The sequence below is a fragment of the Lissotriton vulgaris genome, unplaced genomic scaffold, assembly GCF_964263255.1.
Source record: "Lissotriton vulgaris unplaced genomic scaffold, aLisVul1.2 SCAFFOLD_471, whole genome shotgun sequence".
NCBI classification, from domain to species: Eukaryota; Metazoa; Chordata; class Amphibia; order Caudata; family Salamandridae; genus Lissotriton; species Lissotriton vulgaris.
Window position 1 is genome coordinate 162,211 of NW_028240807.1, and position 26,260 is coordinate 188,470.

Consider the following 26,260-nt stretch of genomic DNA (forward strand, 5'->3'; position numbering starts at 1 on the left):
GTAGTAGCCTGATAAAGTCCCTAGACTCTTACTTCTTGGAAAATGAGTGGTCTGTCTCGTCCTCTGTGTCCCTGTGGGTGGCATTCAAAACTGTCATTCGTGGTCAGGCCCTATCCTTAATAGCCGAGACCAAGAAGGCTCGAAATATGGAGGTTGAGAATCTGGAGGCAGAAATACTTGAGTTAGAGGCCGACCTGGAATCAAGCGTCACCCGGGAGACACTCCACGCCCTTGGTTTGAAGCAGTTTGATTATAAATCCCATGTTACAGATGCCGCCAAGACAATGTTCAGGGAGCAGCAGGGTAGACTGTATGATGTTGGTGATAAGGCGGGCAGATAGATCGCATGGCTTGATAGAAAGGAAAGAGCAAATCGTGTGGTTCCCATGATACTGACTTCGGATGGTGTGTGTGTGACTGACCCTGGCGAGATTGTGGAATGTTATGCCGATTATTTTCGTGTGGTTTACTCCCCGGTGTCCGACAGAGATGAAGATGACTCTCGTTTGCTGCTGAGGGACATTGCTTTGCCTTGTCTGTCTGAGGAGGACCGAGAGCGCATGGAGGCTCCGTTGTCAGCTGATGAGATTGCTACCGAAATCTGTTCCCTCCGTTCTGGTAAGGCCATGGGCCCTAATGGCCTCCCTGTCGAACTGTATAAACTGCGCCCGCCCTTTGCGCGATGTTCAGGGAGTCACGTGAGCTCGGTGCCCTCCCCTATGATCAGAGTCTGGCTACTATAGTTGTGATTCCTAAGGAGGGCAAGCCTCGTGATCGCTGTGCGTCGTATCGGCCTATTTCCCTACTAAATGCCGAGCCTAAGATCCTTGCCAATCGCTTAATCACTGTAATTTGTGACCTGATCCACCCGGATCAATCCGGATTCATCCCGCACCGAAACACTGCTCTCAACCTGCGGCGCCGACACAGTGTTCTCGCTAGGGCGGAGTCTCTATCGGAGCCAGCCATCTTGGCTTCCTTGGACGCCACGATGGCCTTTGATACGATTGACTGCCGTATCTCTGGGCCACTCTGGCTAAATTCGGTTTTGGTGCGGGCTTTATTAGTTGGGTTAAGCTTTTGTATGCGGATCCGTTAGCTCAGGTCGTCGTCAATGGCAGGGTGTCCCGGTCCTTTGCTCTCGGGAGGGGTACGCGTCAGGGATGCCCGCTGTCCCCCTTGTTGTTTGCTCTTGCTCTCGAACCGCTTGCAGCCTGGCTCCGTTGGGAGCCTTCAATAAAGGGCATCCAGTGGTCCCCCGATTTTGAAGATCGTGCCTCGTATGCCGATGATATCCTTCTATACCTTACCTCCCCCGTAAATCCCTTAATGTCCTGTTTGATGTTCTCACTTCTTTTGGTAAAAACTCCGGCCTGATTATCAACTGGTCCAAATCGTGTGTGTATGTCATCTCAGGCGGCCTTCCCCCCTTGCCGAGTAGGTTTCCCATCCAAATCTCGCAATCCGGCTTCAAGTACCTGGGAGTCTACATATCGTTGGATCCAGTCGCCCGCTACGAGCAAAATCTCCTCCCTCCGCTCCGACGACTGAAGGTGAATGTGGCACGGTAGCGTAAACTGCCGTTGTCGCCACTTGGTCGAGCGGCACTCTTTAAAATGATGTCGCTGCCTCGCTTTCTCTATGCGCTTCAAAATTCTTTTGACGCTATTCCGGCGGCGTACTTTCGGGAAGTGGAAGGTTAGCAGAGGAGGCTTGTGTGGGACGGTCGTGCTCGCATTGCGCTTGCAAAACTCACTCTCCCCTGGTATGACGGGGGCATTGCGCTCCCGGACATCAGGAGGTATTATTGGGCTTCTCAGTTGTCCGCCATTAACCATGCTACGTATGAACCCGGTCCGGAGCCTGCATTCGAGATGGACAAACATCAGTTGCCCGGCGGTAACTTCAATAGAGCACTCTACTCTCGGACCGCGGGGAGGAACCTCGCGGGACCCACCAAGGTTGCGGTGCGTGTTTGGAAAGATGTGAATGCGGCTATGGGATGGAATGATCGATTGACGCAAGCGACCCCATTGTATGCATTGGAACGCTCGGGATGCCTCTGGACCACGAAAGGTTTTGAGAACTGGGACATGATTGGTATCAGCAGAGTGGGTGATCTTTGGGTGAGGGGAGCGGTGAAGACCTTTGCGATGCTTCAAAGTGAGTATGAGTTGGGAGACCGAGAATTCTTCAGATATGTGCAGATTCGCCTCGCCTTGCTGTCTGTCTTCACAGCTGGTGAATCGGTTCCTGAGTCATCCCCACTCGAGGACCGTATACTTGATGGTCATCTGCCCGATAGTACGATCTCCCTGATCTACAAGAAACTAATTAACAATCGGGCAGACCTTCTTGTGCGTCTCAGAGGGGTCTGGTCTGGAGACTGATTGGAGTTGGATGACGAGGATTGGCAGGCCACCTTATCCTCCCCCAAAGAAGTCGCCATTCAGGCCCGTCTCGGGCTTGTCCAGCTCAAGATTCTCCACCGCGTATATGTTACAGGTCCTCGTTTGGTTGCGATGGGTTTTTCCCTGGATGGGTTGTGTAAGCGTTGATGTGGTATGAGTGTTACCTTCCTTCACATCCTCTGGGAGTGTCGGGAGGTGGCGGCGTATTGGCAGCGGTGCATGCGGTCATGGAGAGTGTTACCGGGGTTGCTTTGCTGCCTGAGGCCCGTAGATGTCTGTTGAATGTGTGGGAGCCGAATGATTATAACATTGCCCAGGCCCGGTGGGCGGCACTGGGGAACATGATTGCGAAAAGAGATATTGCGCAGTTGTGGGGTTCCCCGCGGCCTCCCACCGTGTCGGCATGGAAGGAGAATATGGACTGGTGTATGTTTAGAGAGAAGACGGTGTATGTGGCTAGGGGCAAGCCTAGGGCGTGGAGGAAGATCTGGGGTCAGTGGTACGCCTACCGAGGAAACATTTGCACACCTCCCCTTGAAGACACTCTGGACATTCCATCCTCCCCCTGATCCGGAGGTTCCTGTAACGGTTTATTCTCCTTTATTTTATTATTATGTGTCTGACTTCCCTACTGCCTCCCCCCCTTCCCGATTGTATTTCATGCCCCCTGGTTGTTTTGTACTGTGGGTCCCCCCCCCTCGGAGCTTGACAGTGTTTATATTATCTTTCGCCCTGAGTCTTTTTTTCCTTTGTTTTCCTCTTCCTTCCTTTTTTTCATTTAAAAAAAAAAAAATTTAATTTCTATATCCGGTTTCCATCCTGTGTTGCCGAAAAGGTATCCTGTGTTACTTTGGACCACAGTAGAGCGGTCGTTGCTCCGTGAACTACATCGATTGCATTATATGTCCTAGCGGCCGGCCCCTGTAGTTGTAGGCCCATACTTGTAATGCTATTTTTTGAACAATAAAGTTTTTTTTTTTAAAAAGCAAAAAAAAAAATTGTGGGGTTGAATAATCGAAGCAAATGGCCATGGAATTTGGCAAAACACTCATGTTAAAATTCTTTGTGTTATTAGCCACCTTAAAATATCTTCACTTAGAGTAGTACAAATACAGAGAAATCTAGCACTTCGATTCCAGTGTTTTTATAGTTTAAATAACAAAAAAACTAATGAAAGCGGAAAAATTGAATAACACATTTCAGTGTTTTCCAATTAGCTACTTTAGCCAAGAGAATGATTGTTGAAATAATTTATTTACTGGGATTTGTTTTCTTCAATCTTCGTTTTCTAATGGTAAGCAGCTAGAGCAAACATCAGGTTTAATAGGTGTTGCTCAATGGTTGCCTAAATTAGAGCAAGGTCCACCTCTGGATAACGCACTGAAGGCAATTGAAGAGAACATAACATGACTCATAAATGACCTGGAATCCCTCCCTCCCTCCATTCCTACCTCTCACCTAGTCCACTAAAAAAAAGAGAGCAACGAAAAAGAGTAGGAGCGCATCGAGACCCCTCTGACTGCTGGTCCGATATACGCAGAAGGCAGAGATACATGGAGCATGTGAATTCCTTAAATTTACCAGAACGGAGTGACAGGAAGGGCTGCCAGAGATCGTTGAATGCAGGTCCTTTTCCTACTAAGGACAAAGTTAACTTCTCCATGCCTAACTCATGCCAAAGGCGGTATAGCCAACCGGTAAAGTTAGGGATCTGGGGGTTCGCTAGTGTATCGGGATGTTTTTGACTGCAGAACCCAGTGCTATTGCTATGAGACGGCCTCTGCGAGATTTTAAGGGATAAGTTAATGGGTATGGGAAGCCCAGTAGGATATACGCAGGAAAGCGTGGTATTTGCGGATCCAAGTGCTTATCTACCTCATCGAGTACTTGTGTCCAGTAAGGTTGGATATTGGCGCTCTCCCATGTTAGATGCACAAGAGTGCCCCTGCACCCGCAACCCCGCCAGCATTCCGCCCCCTTAGAAGGATCCATTGAGTGTAGACGCACAGTTGTAGAATACCAATAAGTGGCCAATTTGGTAAGAGTTTCAGTTTATCCCATGTGGTATGCTGTGTGGCTGGCTCTGTAATATATCCCCTCCCATTCTTTGTTGCTAAATGTCCTGCCTAGCTCCTGTTCCGTTTGGTACAAAAGAAGAGGGTTAACCCAATAAAGTCACTGGGACCTGGGTGTATAGCGTTAAGAAGAAGAGGTCCCAGTGGGAAATGCTATTAGTAAAGAACAATCTGAACAAACTCAATGAAACCAAAATTACCAGCTATAATGTTTAATTCACATTATAGGGGAAAGTAATCAATAACACAAATTACAGTTGTAACAGTGCCCCTGGGGGTAAGGGGGACGCGCAGTCGTGAGGGTAGTGTAGGAAGGGATAGTGACAGTAAAAACGCGTATTATTCACACATATATATGAATTCACATGTCAACAAATAGACAATAGGGAGAAAATAAATCAACTCAAAGTTCATAATACACATGCCCCATAGTCCATACAATGGAAGAATATAGGTAGGTCGGAGCTGTGTATTGATGTGGGGTAGTCGACGTTTCTACCCAGGTAGAGCAGGAATTAGTGAAGTCCTTGCAAGTGGGTCTTCATCAGGACGAAAGTGGGGATAAGGGGCGGACAACCTGATATATATCAGAGTTGGATAGTGCTCATATCAAAGATAAAGGGATTGTTAATTCTGCGGGAAAATCAATAAGAAGCTTGGAAAATAAAGTCCAATATCCCCGAGGGGGGTATGGCGAAACGATCCGGGTGCTGGACTGGGGGGGACCACTCGATTTTTTGGTAAAATGTGTCTCGTCCCCAATGTCAAGAAAGGAATACCGTCCGTATTATTCAGGATCCGTATCCGGTAAACTGCGGCTTAGTGCATACTCGGCGTCTCTCTCGGCATCCTCGAGGATGCCGAGAGAGACGCCGAGTTTCGCCATACCCCCCTCGGGGATATTGGACTTTATTTTCCAAGCTTCTTATTGATTTTCCCGCAGAATTAACAATCCCTTTATCTTTGATATGAGCACTATCCAACTCTGATATATATCAGGTTGTCCGCCCCTTATCCCCACTTTCGTCCTGATGAAGACCCACTTGCAAGGACTTCACTAATTCCTGCTCTACCTGGGTCGGAACGTCGACTACCCCACATCAATACACAGCTCCGACCTACCTATATTCTTCCATTGTATGGACTATGGGGCATGTGTATTATGAACTTTGAGTTGATTTATTTTCTCCCTATTGTCTATTTGTTGACATGTGAATTCATATATATGTGTGAATAATACGCGTTTTTACTGTCACTATCCCTTCCTACACTACCCTCACGACTTCACGTCCCCCTTACCCCCAGGGGCACTGTTACAACTGTAATTTGTGTTATTGATTACTTTCCCCTATAATGTGAATTAAACATTATAGCTGGTAATTTTGGTTTCATTGAGTTTGTTCAGATTGTTCTTTACTAATAGCATTTCCCACTGGGACCTCTTCTTCTTATAGCTCCTGTTCCGAGCGCTCGCGGCTAGCATTGTAAATGTGTGTATTCCTGTGCAGCAGCATCTTGTAAAGATCAAAAATTAGTTTTTGTCCGAATTGCACTTGACAAGCCACTTTTCGTATGTGGTGAGGTGTCTGCTGGCCAAGGGTCTGACCTGGTTATGAAGGGCCGAGTGCCGAATCTAGAGGTATCGAAGTCTGTCGGCCTCAGACACCCCATAGTCCAATTTAGGCTGCACATCAAACAAGTGTCCAAGGGAGCGACACCTTGTGTATCTCCACCGCACGGAGGCTGCTACGCCTAGGAATGGATGAAAGTCCGGGTTATCAAATAGGGGAGTCAGTGGCGAGGAAAAGGTGGTCAAGTTGTGTTTGACGATGGTACGGTCCCATGTTTCAAGAGTGGCTCGGGTGATAGAGGACGCGTATAAGTTAGGTGGCCTATATGCCTTCCGAAGGAAGGGGATCCCCTGCAGGGGCCTACCAGCTACTGTTTGATCTTGAACAACCAATGTTTTTTGGACTCCATTCCAACAAATAACGCAATTGAGCCTCCTGGAAGTATAACTGGAGATCCGGGACACCAAGGCCCCCCTCTTCATGGGGGAGCACCGTCAGAGCTTGCTTCATCCGCGGCTTGCGACCGTTCCAGATGAAGTGTGCCAGTTCCAACTGGGTTTGCTGAAGTCACCCCTGTGGGGTGTCGAAGAGGCAAAGTCAGGAACATATACAGGAGCTGAGGCAATATAGTCATTTTAACTGCCGCTATCCAACCAAGCCAGGTGAGTGGGTAATGCTTTCACTGGCCCAATTCTTTGCGTATTTTCACCCGTAGTTGTGCATAATTGATTGACACACTATTCGGCAGGGAGGGGCGAGATGAATCCCGAGGTAGGGAACTGAGTTTGTCACTCACTGTACGGGGTGGCTTCTTGAAGATGTGCCCGTGTGGAAGACGATAAGGAAAAGTCAAGCGCCACTGACTTCTCCATGTTTACACTGAACCCGAGAATTAGGCAAACGTCTCCAATTCCGTGAGACATGCCGGAAGTGCGACAGTTGGATTAGACAGCGATATCAGGACATCATCTCCGTATAAACTAATCGTGTAGGTGTGCCCCCCCCCCTCCTATTTAATCCCGGTTATCTCTGGGTTGTGACGAAAGTGGGACTCCAGAGGTTCCATGTAAAACGCAAAAAGGGGTGACAAGGGGCACTCCTGTCTCGTGCCCCTCTCCACAGAAACCCGTGACAACGTGTGGCTGTTGGGAACCGGTAACAGTTAGACGCGCGTACGAAATTTCTCCCCCATCCTCTCAAGAACCCACTCCAGATAGGGCCAGTGGACCCTGTCAAAGGCCTTTTTGGCGTCTATGGTGAGGAGCATGTTATTCCCCTGGTATCTTAGACGCCTTCTTGATGAGATGGAGTGCTCGCTTTGTATTATCACTGGTTTGGTGCTGAGGTATAAAGCCCGCTTGATCCGGGGCTATCAGATCTGGCATATACAGCGCGAGGCGAGCAGCCAAAATCCTGGTATACAGCTTAATATCTACGTTAAGGAGAGATAAAGGGGGGTAAGCCCGCATGTAGTTTTATCCTTGCCCGGTTTCGGGATGACCACTATGGAGGCTTCCAACATCTCTCCTGGTATCGCCCCAGGTTCCAAGAACATGTTAAAAAGCTTAGTGAGAATCAGGGCTAACAACGCGCAGAAAGTTTTATACAATGTTGCTGAAAAACCGTCCGGCCCGGGTGCCTTGACAGGCTTAAAGCGTGAGATGACCGTGACCACCTCTTCTATCCGTATGTCTCAGTCCAATAGATCAGCCAGTGCTTTAGTCGGAGTAGACCGGTCGGGAGCTGCTAAGTACTCAGCCCCGTCTGTAGCGGACGGGTGTGCATCCGTGTATAAGCCGGCGTAAAAATTGCGGAATGCCTCCGCTATGTCTGTGTCTTCTGTGACCCGGCGACAGTCTCCAACATGAATCTCCTGGACCCCTTGTCTCTGTCGAAGCTCTCACAAAGTATGTGCCAGAAGCTGACCGCATCTGTCTCCCCCGGAATGGTAAGCATGTCGCAGCCAAAGGGCTGCGTATTCTGCCCTGTCCTGGTCTAGAGCTGCCAACTGGTGTTGTACGGCTTTCAGTTGACGCCAGATTCGCGGCGCCCCTGTCCGCTGATGCATCTGCTCGAGCTCCTTCGTTTTTTGGGTGAGATCTGCTCTCTTGCGCTCGCAGTCTGAGTTTTCTGACTCTAAAATGGCAAAAATTTCCCCGCGAAGGAATGTTTTGAGCGCCGCCCATTGTGTAGCCCGGGACGTTTCATTGTTATCGGTATGGGAGAGAATCTTTTATCGTGTGCCGTAGTTGTTAAACCACAGTAGCTCGGTGCAAGAGTGTCGCGGAGGCGCCAGTGGCGCGGGGATCGCTGCATGAAAGGAAGGGTATTTGTAGCTAGTATTGGTGCATGATCTGACAAGGAAGCTGCTCCTATTTCTGCAGTCGTTGCTAGTGCACGCATAGGGGCTGAAGTTAGCAGGTAGTCTAGCCGAGCGTACGTTTTGTGCGCATTAGAATAGAGTATTCCCTAGAGCCGTGATGGAAGTCCCCAAAACCCAGGTCTAGCAAGTACATCGGTCCCTGTGGCCGAAAGCGACGCCATCTGCCATGCGAGCTGGCACGATCTGTCTGCCACATTGTCGAAAACCAGATTCAGGTCACCCCCTAGTAGAATCCGTCTTTCCATCGTGGACGTTGCGTCAGTGAGTGCTGCGTGTAAGAACTGTTCATGTCCCTCGTTGGGGGCATACACTGAACCTACTGTGAATGTAAGGCCACCTAAGGTAAATCGATATCTAAGGAGCTTCTCCTTAATCTCTGCCTCTTTTTGAAAAACCTGCCCTCGCAACCCCTGAGCGACTAGTAGGGCAACTCCAGCTGTTTTGGTGGGGCTAGAGAAAAACAACTGGATGGGGAATTTACGTGACAGAAGGAGGTGACAGTCCTTGGGTGAGAGATGCGTTTCCTGCAGGAGACAAATGTCAGCATGAGTATTTTCCAAACAGGACTGTACTGCTTTTCGTTTACCGGGATTGTTAAAGAAAGTATCTTAAGTGTGGTGGGGACCATTCATGTAGGTGGGAGTGACCAGAGTCATGTGCGGGACCTGTTATTCGTTGCTGTGCATGTAGGAAGCGAGTTATGGTACTGAGGGGTTCTACCTATATCGGGCCATAGTGTTGATAGAAAAGGGTGGACAAGGGGCCCCAAAACCTCAAAAATAAAAAACCCAACAACTCTCAAAATGAAACTCCCCTGCATAGGGCAAAGATGAGGAAAGGGAACAAGGTGTCCAATTAGAACCAAAAATAGTGAACTAATAAGGTCATGAAAAATATTTCGAAGTCCACCATCTTGCGATGATCAGGAAAAACTGTCCATGGGGAATTGTCCGTGGTCAGTGACAGTCCGCACACCTCCAGCCGGCCGAATCTAGTTCAAAGGAACAAGGTCTAAAGTGTGAAGTCACTATAAAGGCGTCAACCCGGTTGTGTCTTCGTGATCACTGCTGGTATGGACTCCAGCACAGCCTTCTGACCTCTGGAGATCTCCGCAGGGTTTGGTCTTTGGTTCGGCGGTATCTGCCTTGTTGCCTCCAGCGTGGTTTGGCGTTGTGCGTGTTGGGTTCGGGACCTTCATCACTGCTATCCTCCGTCGGGGGTGCTGTGCCCAAGAGACGACATGCTTCTGTGAGGGAGCAAATTTAAAAACGTTTTCCGTCCATGCGAAAGATCAAGCGAAACGGACGTCCCCAACTCTATGGATATCACGTTGGTGAAGGTAGAAGGTGACCGGTCTGAAGGTCCTTTGTTTGTGCACAGTCAAATCAGCTAAGTCCTGAAAAAGACCGAGGCCTGTCTGCGGAAAGATATTGGGTGCATCTGTTGCGCTTTCCGCAGTATCTCCTCTTTGGTATGGAATTCTTGCACACAGACCAAGATGTCGGAAGACTGGTCTGCAGCTGAATGTGGGGGATCCACTCTATGCGCTCGATCCAGTTTGATGTCCGTTCTGGGCGGTTTGCTCAGGATGTGATTAAAGAGTTCCCTAGTATATTTAAAGATGTCGTATACCTCTTCCTTGGATTTAATCCCCCGAAATCGTATGTTATGGCGTCACGATCTGTTCTCCAGGTTTTGGAGGTGGGACTGGAGGTCCACTTGTTGATTGTGTATGCGGATGACTTCTTGTTGCAAGGTGGCAATCTCTACGTCCCACTTGTCAGTCTTGTCCTCCAACTCCGCGACCCGTTCGCCGATGTTGTTGAAGTCTCTGCGGACCTCTTTGAGGTCTGCCGTGAGGTCGCGCCTAAGTGTTTGTATGTCTTCTCGAATGGCCACAAACAGAGTTTCAAGGAATGCTTTGGTCATCATTTCTCCTGCTTCGGTGTTCATGGGGCAAGCCGTCTCTGGGGTCGCTGGGACGTTCCATGGTTGCTGACTGCTTTGGGCCTTAGAGAACAGGGCTTTAAGGGTCTTGTCTTTCCGCACCGGGAGGAGGACATGGTGGGTGTGAGTCTGGCATTGTGACTGTGCAGAAAGCCCCGGGTCTGATAGGTAGAAGAAAGGGTTGGAAGGGGCCCGCTGAGTATGATGGGCAGTGCGCCAGTGACGGCCAGCATCAGACCCACAGCGCTCTCCTGATATGCCGGGCTGTCCCCAGCCCTTGTTGCAACCACCTGGGGCGGCCGGCCATTCAAGAAAGTCACTAGGCCCGCTTCGGCTACCTCGCTGATACAGACCCGTTTCACCGGGGCTCGGGAGACCTAGCAAGCAATGTGGTGACGTCAAGGTCCCAAGGGTGAATCCTCTGCAGCAGGGCAAAGCTCAGGGTGCTCCAAGACCCGCAACCACCACAGTCCTAACATCGGTGAACCCCTCTCAGGGCGAGGTCCACTGCATCGCTGTTCCACTGTCACCCCGAGCTCCCAGTGCTGACTGAGTACTGCGGCTTTCTCCTCACGGCGCGTGCACTTGCCTGGTGACTCCGAACGTGCCCGCTGCTTCTTTGACCAGGGCTGATGTTGCCGATATTCCGCCAGGCTTCCACACCAAATGGTGGATCGCCGCATCCCTGCTGCCAGCCAGGCCACAGTAGCCTGTCTTCAGGGACCCTGAATCGTCCGGGACCCCGCCAGTCTTTACTTAAGGGCTCTGTAGCTTGCCCCCAGGGCCCAGGATCACTGGGGGGGGTAGGGGGGGCCGACACGTAGCTCTCCGTACGGTCACTGCCGCAATAGGTTCAGGGGCCTATTGCGGCCCTCCCACCGCTACGAGGAGGTCTCCGTGTCTGCAGAGTCTTCTCTGCTGCTTGGGGGTTCGGGAGCCCCCGAACCTCCAAGCATCGTCCCGGGGAGCAAGTCCCCGAGCCCACTGCTGCCCCCCCCCTCTGGGGAGCGGAGTGCGTCGCTAGTTGGTCGCTTCTGTGCGACAGGGACAGGTCGCAGCACGGCGGGCCGGTAACCGCTCAACCACCCGCTGCCGGATTTCCACTGATCCCCCGCTGTCTCTCAATCAAGGCAACACCACAGAAAATCCACCTTTTGCTGTAGACAGTGAAACGCCGGTGCTTATACTGGGCAGCCGGCGGCAGAGAGCAAGCGACACGTCTTAGTGAGCCGCCATCTTGGCCACCTAACAGGGTTTGTTAATACAATTTTTATGCATAAACAGTGAGAAACTGTAGCTTCTGCATAGCATGGTTAACAACAGTACATTTTAGAAAATGGAGCATCACAAATAAGTCTATAGCACTATCCCCCTTCTAAAAATAATCGCAAATCTTTTATTACCTTCCACAGAAATAGAAATTGGGAGATGCAAAGCATAATATGAAACATTCTCTAACGAAGGCCAATACATTATTAATATGCTTGCAATCCAGTATCCGCAGTTATAGTGGAAATGTGCTTATGTGAAAGTTACATGAGGAATACGACGGAAAGCTTAATTCACAATACATGCTCTCTAAATAACCAGACAAATAGAGATCACTGTACAGTGCTTTGCGTGGACTGAGGGGAGAGAAGGCTTCCAGGAGGACATTGATTGGAGGGAGAAATGAGGAGCGAGATGGGCAGAACCCTAGAAATTGCCTCCATTTTAATAAAATTGTGTCTTTGTGAAAATGTAGCATAACTAAACTACATTATTATTCATACCTTTAAACGTTTCTATGAATTTGTTTTAAATGCAAAATCATTAAATCATTGATTATGACTATGATTCATCGTAAAATTGCTAATTGGCACACAATATTTGTTATCCAAAATTGCACATTTAAAAACATTTTAACAGTTTCATCTTAATATCTCTGTGTGAATTGAACCAGTCATTGAATTCTGATAAAGCCTGGCTATACCAAAAGCTATGAGCTAGTAACATATACTATGTTTCCAATCTTCACAAATACATAAGTCCACTATTCCCACACTCTCTGGCATCTGATAATGACTAACTGTATGTTGGTGATTACCGTAATCCACTCTGTTGCATTAGATTGGTGCTAAACATAACGACTTTATTACCCTTTGAACATAAATACTAATTAAGGTAATGCCAAAAGAAAGCCGCAATAGACCGTGCTGCCAGTTCTTGGATTTCATTTAAAAATATAGTGTGTTTTAGACTTGGGTAATTCCACTAACGTAAGTGGGCTGGCTAACCTGAAAATGAGGTAGAGAACCAGGAGCGCAAAGCTGGTGTCCTGATAACAAAAACGTGGTGACCTCCGTAGATAAGATGCAACCTTGAGGATGGCCGCAGGCAAGAGCGAAGGATAGGCTTTTTAGATGCTCCAACCAGGAGTAGGAGATGGCTCTCCACCCTGGCACCAACCCACACCTCTGGATAGAATTTTGCATAGACCTAATGGATCAAGGTATCCAATAGTAATAACTCACATGCCTTTCCATTATCTAGTATGTGGAAAGCCTAATTTATATAACTCATGAAGGGTAGCTGTTCTGGTGTTACATTTAGGTTTGGAACCAGACTGAACTGATCTTTTCTTTTCGATAAACTGTCCCAGAAAGAGGAGTCAAAATATTGGTGTTGTCTTCTATAAATCATAATTATCATGGCTTGGTATCGTTAACTGGTGGGGAGGACAATTTAAGCTGAGTTTTGAGAGAAGAGGAAGTCTACTTGCAGTAGTCAGTCTTTTACAGTTTTGAGGACTATTGAAGCAGCCTCTTGTCACAGGATTTTGGGTTGCAGAAGATCTGCATAGAATGAATGCTTCTTCATAGAAAATATTAGGAGTAAATTCTTGAGAAAATAATTGAACTGTGTGCTAGTTATGCCATCCACATTTGGGATATGTGGTTTCTAAACATAATTAAGAATATGCTTTTTGCAAGAAAAAATTGTTGCGGACTTGCTTTAAAGAATGACCTATTTATTTCTCAAAATATATATTTTTTTAAGTCAAAACTTTGTGACTTCGGATTTAAGATTTTAGGTCATTGAAGAGCTTTGAATATTTTAGGACACTCAATTCTTCTCCAGTTTTCTCACTTCATTCTTGCATGTCTTTTACATTCAGAAGATTGGTCTTCACATCATTTAGTGCGCTCTTCTAGAGTGTCAGTTGAGTTCGCAGAATTTTGAAAATGTGACAACCCTTAACCCCTGATTATTTATTTCGTAAGTATCGCAAAGTGAGGAGCTCAGTTAATTGTTCCAAAAAGAAATATGGTCTCTGAAATCTACACCTATATTATTTTAAAATGGTCTTGAGCATTGTCACCTGAGAGAATTGCTGTATCCTTTGCATAGTGTACCACAAGCAGAATACGAAAAAAAACTACAGTTTGTCATTGGACAAAGGTGTAGAGAGCAGTGTGTATGCACTTGGAAACCTCTACAAGATTGTACTTCCTGCATTCAAGGTGAGACTTTTCTCCACATTGACTACTGGTGTCTCTATACACATTACACCAACTTCAATAAATGATCATCCCTGCATACACATTGATATATCAGCTACTATAATGAAGTGTCAACTTTTTGCCAGTGACTTGATTGCTTACCAATTGTAAGTAATTGCCATTAGACTTGTCTTTCTGAATTTAAGATTGTAAACATGTTTTTAAAAAGGGGACAATGTATAGTGATAACAACTAGCCTAGCAGATCTCTCTACACCTGAAAATGTTGCATACTTCACACTGGAAATAATACCTCATGATGTCATAACTACATTGAATGGAAAGTAGATTGCAGACTGTTAAGTAATCCGTTTCTAATGCCTCTATACTGATTATCTTTATAAACCGAGGAATACAAATAATTCATGTTGTTGTCCTGATATCTGATGTTGCATAAAAGTTTGAGGTTAAAATGTTTTCATAAAGGCTAGATATTCATAAACTGATCCAGACTTAGGATAACAGGAATTTCTTTTTTTGTTTATTTTTTGCCAGTGTTACTGTTAATTCTTTTCTAGATCGATAAAGTATATTTTAATGCATGCACTCCTGAATAGTTACATTTTAAAGTTGCAGAAATAGGGAACCTTCCAAATATCAAATGTTGCTTACTTTCCTATTGCAGGTCTGATATCAAGGCATCACCGTCAGCCACTGATAACCAGCAATAAATATGTTGTGGTTGGATTTCCTGAGAATGTGGGTGGATCCCGTTCTCCTCTCCTTATAAAGGTTCATGGCAAGTATTGACCTTTCTCCCCACTTAAAGACTAAAAAACGGTGCTCCCACTTTGCATAAATGGGAAAAGAAAAACCTTAGCATTTTGTACACTCTTAGCATTTAACACTCAATAGCTCCTGTGCTATCAATTTTGCAGTTTAGTAGTGGTGTGTCACCAATGTATGTTGCAACATGCATATTACACTCTTCTCGTCCTTTGGAATACTAAGTGACCCTTAAACACATTATCGCAGATTGTCTAGAAAAAGTGATAGTCTAGCTGAATTAGATAAAATAATTAATTGGGACCAACTCCGACTCCGGTGTCGGAGCTGAAAAACCTGGGAGTCTGGCTGGATGCTGGCCTTACCTTCGTAGGACACACCAAAAAAACAGCTGCTTGTTGTTTTGGCCTGCTGAGAGGCTTACGACCTGTCCTCAAATACTTTGACGCCCCAACCAGGCAGCTGGTAATCCAGGCTACTGTCATCTCTCGCCTGGATTACGCTAGCTCTCTTCTGGTCGGGGCCAATCAGGCTGAGCTTACCCGCTTGCAACGGGTACAAAATGCTGCGGCCAGAGCGATTGTTGGCCTGCCCAGATTTTGCTCGGTGTCAAGTGTCCTTCGATCCCTGCACTGGCTTCCAGTGAGGAAGCGTATCCTCTTTAAGGTCCTTTGTTTGACCTTTAAGATCTTAGAGGTATAGGCCCTGAAATGATGTCCAGCTTTCTTTCTTTTTATGTCCCTACGCGCACCCTCCGTTCCCAAGGCCAGGCCTTTGCTGTGGTTCCTAGATACAGGCTATGCCGTGTGGGGGGACGTTCCTTCACCGTCAAAGCTGCAACAACTTGGAACTCTCTTCTGGTTGAAATTCGTCTGCTGGAGGACCTCACGACTTTCCGGAAAACCATAAAAACCTTTCTGTTTTAGTTAGCCCCCTCAAGTTTTCTGTTTAGTTCCTGTTATGTTATGTTCTACCTTGTCGATGCGCCAGGACGCTCCTTAGCTGGAGTAGCTGTGCGCACAACAAATAACATAACATAACATAACATAACAATTGAAAGATGACACTGGAAAATTTCCAGGCTCAACTGCCAAACAGTGTCTGCAAATAGTTTGCAAGTGCTCGGGATAAACAGCTCTCATTTCACAAGTGTGTCTTGTAATCATGGCTTACTTTTTAAATAAACTTCAGACCGTGCAATATGATGTTGCATTGCAAATTGTAAAAACATTGTTGCTGCCTACAAGTAGAACAGCACATAGACTTGAAGAACACAATTGACTCGAGTTAAAGTAATAAAACTCCTATCCATAATCCTCTCAGTGTTTAACATAGAATATAGCCCAATGTGTTCTTCTGGTTAGGGCAGAGGTTCCATTGAAAAGTCCTTTCTATGTTATTAATATTAAGTTTAACAATTCATCTGATTTAGGTTTGACATGGCAAGGTTTTTGTAGTTTGGTTAAGCGATACCACCCTGTCTGCTTTAACTTTACTGGCTCTCTTCGTATAAGCATGCAGGGTTCCTGCAGTCGTTGCTGCAGAAAAAAGTGTCAGTTGCTGCCAGGTAGTCAGATTGCTTGCGTTTTGTGAACCCTTTTTGGATTAGCTCACCCAACCAACAAAGAGATCTTCTAAAATTTACCCTCCGATGCCCTGTGACACCATTTTAATGTTAATATAAAAAAACATCTGACAAGATTTACGCCAACCCGCAAAGGGCCCCTGTTCTAAAAACATGTGTCCTGAATTTTATTTCAAGCCTGGCATCCTACTAATTTGGCATGTGAATAGACCCGAAGCCTGACATTGCGAGGCCCGAGACCTGTCATGTGGACACACCAAGCGTACCCTCATAGTCGACAGTGGACTGCAGTCTTACTCTTAGGTGAGGCACATACAGCTGTAGTGGTAGTGCACCCTATTTTCTAAATCTTTGGCGTGATCAGAGCTTTTTATCGGCCAGTGACGATGTTGCCTATTGAACCTTCTATTGTAAAGTTGTGTTATTATGTGAAACCCAAAGCCTTGTGCTACAATCCCATGTTTATGTAGTTTGCATGTGTAATATGCATGGCGTACATATGTGGTAATAGTCTGATTATTTAATCAAGCAGAATTCATATTGCAGACTCTAGGTTGTAACATAGCACAAGAGAAAGAATTAGGTCAGCTTTTCCCAGACTGTGAAGGAACATGTGTTGACTCCTTTCCTGTTGAGACCCACACACTGAAGTGAAGAGGATGGAGACTGAGATACCTTTAGAAATATTATGAATACTTTGTTTTCAAGGGGCTGATGTTTAGTTCTTCCTGACTGCTGCTATCTGGTAGCAGGACTGCAGTTTCTGTTGTTGAAAGTGAGGAAGTTTCTAGGCCAGGCCTGCCCTTTTGTCTGACACCAATTACGGCTTCATATTGTGGGCACTCCAGGCAGTCCCTGTGCCACCTGCTGTGAGTAGCATCTCTTTAGAAAAAGTCTGTTTCTGGTGGACTTGTGAAAGAGACACATGTCATGAAAGGTTTCTCAAGCCTCTTTGTGCAGTTCATGGAATAAACTGCATTGAGTTGTGCCTGAAGCGTGTTACCTGGCAGCCAGCTGTGGGTCTAATCGTTGAATGCTGATGATGCTGATGAGGAGCAAAGAAACTACATCACTCTTTATCAGAGTGTCCTCTCTGCCCAAGGGTTTTCCATTGCTGGATATCGTCGAGAGAAGATGCGATCTGTAGGCTGCAACAAAATGTGGCAGCGCTTGCCTGCTGATGAGGAACTGAGTCTTGTTATGAAAACCCACCTTCCTGACACCACAGCACTGCAGCAAATGTGCATGTTGTGAAACAGGATGGTACAACTCCATCTACCACCCTCCCAGGACTGTTGAAGGTGTCTTGCAGGTAAACCACAAGGCTTAGACTGCTCCCAGAACCAAGGGCCACAAAGGCACAGGCCAGTCCACTGTGTAGTCTGGTACTGTTGAATTAAGACTCCGCAACAATAACTTGGCTGCATACTAAACACACTGAGAATGTTTTAGAACTTCAATTGAGCCTAGTTGCATAGACTAGTGAGGATAGTAACTGCAGGATTCCTAATCCAAGCAGGGGGAAAGGCAATTACTGGGAAGGGGGTGGGGGAGAGAGAGTGAAAATGCTTTATTGATTGAACACCGCATTCTAGAACCCGGTGTTCATACACATTGAATTGTACAGTATTTAGTTTTGCTGTGAGAATAAAAAATACTCTCTTAAAGTACTTTCTTTTTCATAAAGATATGCACTGGGCTGGATATTACTTTGTTGGTTGATTGTTAAAATCTCAGCTCTTAACTCTCCCCCCGCCCCCCCATTAGTTCCCTGAAAAGCCTTTGACTGCTGACCCTTTCTACACTGAAGCGTGGATCTTGTCCCAGTTTGCTGAGCCATGGTAGGACGCTCCACAGTGGCGAACAACCCCAGCCACCGAAGTTTGGTTCTAGTAGCCCCTGTCTGCCCTGTGGCCCCTGAACTGCATCCGATACAAACTCTCATTTACAAATGTTGGATTGGAAATGGGGTGATCTTTTTTTTAATTATCTTCATCCATGCAGTATTTTTCATACTAATTTAGGAAACGAAGGATGTGTTTATGGTTGAAACAATTGTTCTAAAATTGTTCAGCCTATTGTACCTCCTGTGCCTTTTTCCAAGGTAAGAACACCTCAATCACAAATACTTAAACCAAGCTAACTACTGGCATGCATCACAACATTTCTAGCTTTTCGTGTTTGAAAAATGAAGCACTGTACAAGTGAGCTGAGGTAATTTCACAATTGCATAATTTTGTCCCTTGCTGTTTTACTTCACCTTTGCCACCATGCTAAGGCAGCTCACTGTTTTCTTTTAACAGGTGCTCTGATGTTTGTGGCATGGATGACGCTAGTTAGCGTTGGTGTTCTTGTCGCTCGCTTCTTTAAACCAGTTTGGCCTGATGGGACAATATTTGGAGAGAAGATTTGGTTTCAGGTAGGTAAACAAGTATCCTACAAAGTTACAGAAATGGTCTATGATGACTGTAAAGAATTGTGACAAGCAAGTGGGTCAGTAAGAAAGACATGCACTTGGTGAGATTGCAAATGTTTTGTTGTGTGGTTTCTTTGATCTGATAAAATGGCTGTTGACAAGTCTAGACCCCCTCTCAACTTGCTGAATGTCCAAATCAACTGGTCGCAAAAAGATCACTTTTAAATAGTATCTAATAGTCTCACCTTTATAAGCCGAGGGAGGTGCGCGGAGTGCTTCAAGCCCCCTCCCCACCCCTCTCATGCACAGTCACACGCAAAGGTCTGTTTCCTTGGACCTTACAATGTCTTGCTAATGCTAGCTTACCGGATCCCACTATTCTACACCCAGGTTTTGATGCACCTCTCCCTTTTGTCGTGTCATCATTCTTGCCCTTTCTTTGTTGAGTGATTCCTTGGTACCCTGCTTGTTAATTTCCTGACCACAGCCAAAGTCTGACTCCTTGAAGGAAGTTGGAGGATCACCCCTATCCTTGCTGAAGCTCACCTTAAGGGTTCTGCTAAACTGAGGGAGAAATGATTTTCTTGTCTGTATGCCATGCTACATCCAAGATGATTTGTCTTGGAGTCTAAATAGGTGTGGGGAATTGCTGTCACCCAATGCCCAAGTCGTATTGTTCCAGTCAAGTACAACAAGTCTTCATAATTATTTGTCCATTAAAGAAACAAGCTCACCCCCATACTGCACACATTTTTTTTGTATGGATGTAGGAAAGATTGTCTGCTTGACAATGGTTCCAATATAAAAATGTGTACACATTTATAAAATGTACTATTTGTGGGTATTAATAATGCCCCACAGTGCTTGACAATTCCATCCAAATCTCAGAATAAAAAAGAAGCAAAATATGCTTTTCTGCACTTCCATAATAAAACCTGTCCTAAAAATATTTGTACTCAATCAAAAACAAAAGTTTCATGCAGTTTTCCTAAATTATCGTGCAATTTTTAACGGCAACTTTAAATGTAATTTCTCAGTCATTTTTTAATAAAACTTGTTCCCATTCTAAAAGTAAATAATGAACAGTTTGTCTAAAACAATCTTTGGTAACAAAAAAGTTAATTAGGGGCCCATTGTTAAACAAAGTCACCAAATGCACCCACATGCCTATGGTCTTTCATGGGGGCATATTTATGGCTTTCAGTAATTCTCAATCAGTTTTATAAGTGAGCCTGGAATTCTGCAAGTATCCAGGCCTCGTCCTAGGAAACATTTGTGAATTTCACATTTGCATGAGAAAATATACAGTAGGTAGTTACTCATCAAAAATGTCAGCCTAAATGCAAGTTCACTTGCTAAAACTGTTGTTTCTAGGAGGAAATCTGCCTCTGAGTCTAGGCAGAAGACCACAAAGCTGAAGAGTGAGGAAAATATCATAGCAGGATGGCCAGGGAAGGCTGGTAGGCTCTTCTTCCCTGACGTTGAGCCCCTCTCCTCAAAAAGACTCCCACAGAGAGTTCTAGAGAGAAAAAGAAAAGACACAGCCACTGACATCATTCACACTGTTTCATATTTATTAGTTCATCACTCCCTTTGATTCAGATCATGATCTGGGATTTATGTTTGACAGCAAAGTGAACTGTTCAACTCTGATTCCAAAGCGAACATAAACTTCCTTTTTACTTGTGAGAGTTCTGGGGAAAATGCTGCCCCTTTTACCAACAGAGCACACATTTACAGTAATACCAACAGTCATAGACTCACTCCTTCATTATTACAACATACCTGGCAGAGTGTGTTGCCCCTAACCTCCGGGTTGTGTAAGGCATGACTGGGAGGACCATCCTTCTCATATGTTTCACCTTTGAGTAATGACTTACCTTCCTGTTAAAAAAATGGGTCTCTATTTGGCAGTGGTATGCACCCTATTCAAGGAGGGACCACAATCCTACTCAGACTAAATACACTCTAAAAGATCACCTGTGCTTGCCTGCTGGTAGCTTGGCACAGATCAGTCCGGCTTAACTAAAGAGGCAACGTGTAAAGTGTTTGTGCAACAAACACACACATCACCCACACTCCTCCACCACCCACACTCCTGTACGAATGCCAACACCCACACTTCTGTACCACTACCACCGCCATCCACACTCCACCACTGCCACCACACTCCTCATCCACTCTTCCCCCTCCACTCTTCCCCCTCCACTCTTCCCCCTCCACTCTTCCCCCTCCACTCTTCCCCTGTAGAAAAAGGTAGGGCTAGGACCTTTCTCAAGATTTGCCCGGCGCTAACCGCCCTTGTACCATTCAAAGTTACCAAGCAATGAGGCAGGCGCCGGAGACCAGAAGGCAGGAAACAGAAGTTTATTCCGACGGAGCAGAACACATCAGATCGGACAACAAGGTATCGTCTCGAGGTGCTCTAACAGCCTCTCGGAGGCCTGGCCTCTTATACACTGGTTTATGGCATGTGACCTTTCTTTATTACAATCAGAACATTGTGACATAAAGAAAAAGATATCCCTGTAATCCTCGTGTCAGTCCCACCCCCATATACCTTTACAATAGAGGTCCTCAACCCGCTGATAAGAGGAGGGGGTCATCACGCAGCTGAGTGTTTCGCCAAGTCTTAGGATGTGTGCGCCTGACCATATCCCAGGGGGTGGGGAGGCCCTGATCAACAGCGTGTCCTTTGAAGAGGGGTGGCTCCATACAATGAGGGGCAGTAAATGGTATCTCCTGGCTTAGGCGATGGCCTCGGACCTGTGTGGTCAGTCGGACACGGGGTAGGAGGTCATCAATGGAGTGGTATTCATGCCGCGTGGACAATTGAGCTGAGGGAAGGTTTATCAACAGAGGGGCATTCATAGGAAGAGAGGAGGTGCTGGTCAGGCGCTGGTGTGACTCCCAAGGACAGGGTCATGCAGAAGGGTTATGCTCATGAGGAGGAGGGAGGGGGAGCCAGGGTGCGCGGAGGATGCTTGCTGGGTCAGAGGGGCGCGCTGGCGATCGATCGTGGACAGGGAGACCATGATACCTAAAATGGCTGCCGTGCACGTCGTACGTGGATGACAAGCTGGCGCAGATGATGTTTAGATTGCAAACTAAAATTCCACAGTCCTCCCTTTTAACATGTCTCGCCAACTTGTCAGTTTGGATTTATCCCCATAAGGCCACGTATTTCTACTTCATAGAGGGGGCTCATGTGCTCATTTCGGAAGTCCAAAGTCTTTGGGCACATACAGTTAGAAACAAGGCCGCACAATGATGGCAGACATTGGATACCTAAGCAACACCCACATAATATTACAACAGGTATCAGTATGAAGGAAAACAACCTCCAACCCCAGTTCCTAAAAGTGTCCCAAAACCAGCTCCCAAGCGACCATTCTTCCTGCTCCTGGTGAACCTCCGAGGAAAGCCTGTGGAGGTGTTCAATGGCCTTGTAGACCGAAGGCGAGTTATCTGGCACGTATGTGCAGCAGCTGGATCCGATGATGCGGCATGCTCCTCCTCGGTCGGCTAGGACCACATCTAGGACAAGGCGGTTTTGAAGGGTCACAAGGCGGACCGCCTGAAGCTCCGCCGTGTTGTTGGCGAGGATGCCAGCCGTGATGTTGATCGTTGTTTCTACTGCCTGGGTCAGGTGTCGGATAGCGTGACTGTTTGCCATTGGGCCCCACAGAGGAACAAGTCCCTTTGCTGCATCTAGGAATTGTGCTCCGGTGGAGTCGGCTTGTCCAATGTCATCTGCACGCCTCTGCTGGTGATGGTTGGCAGGGGCCACATACGTGGGTGGAAGAACGAAGGCAATGTAGCAGGTACCTTTCCAACCCTTCGGGAGCCAGGTGTAAGCTTTGGTGCCACACACAAAGTACATATTCGGAGAAGCAACGAAGGAAGGGGGGTCAACTGAGTCTAATGTTCTGGTGATTCGGCAGGAACTGTGACCCACCAGTTGCGTTCCCCGACCTTCTAGGCACACAAGTCCAGTAACATTGATAACAGACAGAGCCACAGTCAGAGTGGCGGTGGTTTGTTTTTGCAGATGAGAGAAGGTGGATCTAGCTGGATTGTGGAGCACCTGTACTTCAACACGTTCTTTGGCTGGAATGTCTTTAAGAAAGGTGGCGCCTGTGAGCGCAGGACACAGGGGAGCAGAAGTCTTTCCGGTTTTGTTCAGCCAGAACCCAGAGTAGAAGTGCGACACTGCCTGGCCGGAAGTGGCGTTGTCCTTGTGGCTCTCTTGCATGAGGATCAACCAGGCGAGGCAGGAGCCGTGAATTGAGAAAGGAGAAGGGATGAAGGGGATGGAGTGTCCAGTGGCATGCGGGAGCAACCCGCAGATCCAGCAGTTCGTGGCATTTGCAGCAAGGTTGTGCTGGTGCAGCAGTTGCACGAAGGAATTGTTCCAGAATTCCCTGCGCCTTTCTCGCAGCTGAGGCGACAGAGGGATTAGGTGATGCTCTTTTAGGGGTGTTGGCTGTGCAGTAGGTAACAGTGCCTCATGAGCCGGTGTGCTTTCCTCCAGAATCCAGAAGGAGGTCATGAGGAGGAGGCAGAAGAGGAAGACAATGAAGAGTGCGATTGTCTTTGATTTGTGCAAGTTGTCAGTCTTTGGATTTCTATACTGGGTATTTCCTGTTGCTTCCATCATCTTCTTATCTGGCACTTCCATCATCTTCTTATCTGGCGCTTCCATCATCTTCAAGGGGCTCGGTAGTGGGCAGAACCACAGACTTCGTTTAGCTTCTCTCCCGGTAACCCTTTATTGTGCTTAGGTCACCGTTCTGAGATTCAACTTGGTCCGTGGCCTACTTAGCCGAAACTCCCTTCCTTCGACGCAGGAAATACCCTTCTCTGGATGGCACAGTGGGATCAGAGAATTTCGCAAGTTCAAGTGCCTCAGTATCGGGATAACAGTTCAATGTCGGTCGATCTTTGCTCAGGAGCTCTTCTTGGGTGTTGACGTTTTCTGTCGTGGCCAGGTTCGCAGAGACCTTCCGGCAATGATGCGCGTGCAGCCAGTGCTTCTTCCCCTCCACTCGAAGCGCCGTTCGGGTGGTAATCAGCACCTGCCAGGGGCCCGTCCACCGAGGTTCCAGACTCTTGGTCCGCTGGAAATTTCGTATTAGGACGAAATCTCCCGGTTGGATGTCGTGGCCGGGGCCCCTGGAAGCATCGGGGATGGCCTGCTGCACCTGTTGATGAATGACAGACAACGTTTTAGTTAACTTGCACAAATAATCAGATAGTAGGACGTCTGGGACGTCATGAATGGAGGTCGGTTTGGGAGCAGTCCAGAGATTCATCGGTCGCCCAAACACGACCTCGTAGGGGGTTAAATGGTGCTTGGTGGGAATGGAACGCATCGATAACAAGGCCAGTGGGAGGGCATCCGGCCAGTTAAGTCCAGTGGTGGCCACTATTTTTGACAATTTCAGCTTCAGTGTGGCATTATGTCGTTCCACTAGACCGGCGGATTGGGGGTGGAAGACCGCATGAAACCTTTGCTTCACCCCCAACCCCTTTAGGATTAGTTGGATAACCTCAGCTATGAAGTGGGGGCCATTGTCGCTCCATAAAATTCGACAAAGGCCATAGCGAGGGAAGAATTCCTTCAGTAGTACTTTGGCAGTAGTCATGGCAGTGTTGTCACGGGTTGGATAGGCCTCTACCCATTTGCTGAAGGCACATACGATGACTAGTACATACTTCAGGCTTTGGCATCTCTCTAGTTGGATGTAGTCCATCTGGAGGACCTCAAAGGGGTGATTGGGGGTCCCAAACCCTCCCCGGGGTACCACAGTTCCTTTCCCGGGGTTGTGTTGCAGACAGATGAGGCACTGCTGAACTAGGCGTCTGGCTGAGTCAGGGATTTTGTCGTTGTGCCAGACTTTGGAAATGAGTTCGATCATGGGTGCAGATCCTATGTGTGCGGGGGAGTGTGCCATCGTCAGTATGGGGATCAGATATGAGTCGGGCAGTAACCACTTGCTTGCATCCTTCGTTCGCCAGCAGCCCTCTTCATCCTTCAAACCCACCCTTGCCCACTTAGTCAGCTCGTGAGGGGTGCTGGCCGACTGTATGTCTCTGATCATTACCCTTGTGTCACTCCATTTTTCTGCTTGTGACCTGGTCACATACATGCGGGTCACCGTCCTATTCTCAGCTGTGGTTCGTGCAGTGTCGGCCAATGCATTCCCTTGTCCGATTAAGTCTGTCACCCTTTTGTGTGCCTGACATTTGATCACCGCTAATCGTTTGGGGAGGAGAACTGCTTCAATCAGAGCGGAGACTAGATCTCCGTGGAGGATCGGGGTGCCGTGGGACGTCAGGAATCCCCTCTCCCTCCACAGGAGTCCAAAATGGTGGACCACCCCAAAGGCATACTGGCTGTCTGTGTATATGTTCGCGGTGGTCCCTGTGGCTATGATGCATGCTCGCGTGAGGGCTATCAACTCTGCTGCCTGGGCAGACCGTTGTGTGATGCAGGCTGTTTCAACTACGGTTCGGGCTGTAGTTACTGCGTAGGCAGCTGAAGTGGTGCCATCTGGGAGTTTGATGCACGAGCCATCTACCCATAGCTCTCCATCGGGGTCAGTGAAAGCAGTGTCTCGGAGGTCAATTCTACTCCTAGTTTGTTCGTCCGTGAGGGTCACACAGTCGTGGATGGGAGGAACGTCGGGGTCATTTTCAGGTAGGGGCAACAATGTGGCAGGATTCAAAGTCGTGCATCTCTTTAGTGTGATGTGGGGTGCAAGTAGCGTCAGTTCGTACCCCGTCAGTCGTGCGCTAGTCAGGTGTTGAGTCTTGGTTTGGTTCAGGAGGGTGTCGACAGCATGGGGTACTAGCACGGTGAGGGAGTTGGAAAGTACGATTCCCTCGCTCTGACGGATAGAGACAGCAGCGGCAGCTACCGCTCGAAGGCAGGCAGGTAAGGCTCTGGCTACAGGATCAAGAGTGGCGGAGAAGTAGGCACAAGGGCGCTGCTTAGGACCAATAGATTGAGTTAGGACAGACAATGCACACCCCTCCCTTTCGTGGGTGAAGAGGGAGAAGGGTTTGGAGTAATCCGGGGTTCCTAGGACAGGTGCTGAACAGAGGGCATCTCGTAATTCCTTAAAGGATGTTTGACACTCAGGGGTCCAAGGGAGCGGGAAGGAGGCATCTTTAGTTAATAGGGCAAGTAGGGGTTTTACAATGAGACTGAAGTTAGGTAACCACTGTCTACAGAAAGAGGTTAGGCCAACCAAAGAGCGGACTTGCTTTTGTGTTTTTGGGATGGGGGTGTCTAGGATGGTTTGGATTCGGTCGGGTGTAAGTTTCCTCCCTTCTTTGGACAGGAGATGGCCTAGGTAAGTCACTTGTGGCTGGCAGAATTGTAACTTCTTTTTGGAGACTTTATGGCCATTTTCTGCAAGAAAGTGTAGGAGTTGGACGGTGGCTGTCGTTGCAAGCGGGGTGGTGTCGGCCGCCAAAAGGATATCATCGACATATTGGATTAACACCACTCCATCTGGTAGCTGGAAGGCATCTAGCTGCCTTTTGAGGGCCTGGCTGTAAATGCTGGGACTTTCAGTGTACCCCTGGGGAGCTCTA

The 26,260-nt window shown here is 47.4% G+C and overlaps 1 protein-coding gene across 1 annotated transcript in view; it reads left to right on the top strand.

Moving 5' to 3' along the window:
* The window catches only part of LOC147672863 (ferric reductase 1-like), a 184,475-nt gene that overhangs the window by 69,757 nt on the left and 88,458 nt on the right, over positions 1–26,260 (top strand). The window contains exons 8-9 of the mRNA XM_086947966.1: positions 14,554–14,667; positions 18,543–18,658. Of these exons, the coding sequence (XP_086804092.1) occupies positions 14,554–14,667; positions 18,543–18,658 (230 nt within the window). The remainder of the gene's footprint in view (positions 1–14,553; positions 14,668–18,542; positions 18,659–26,260) is intronic.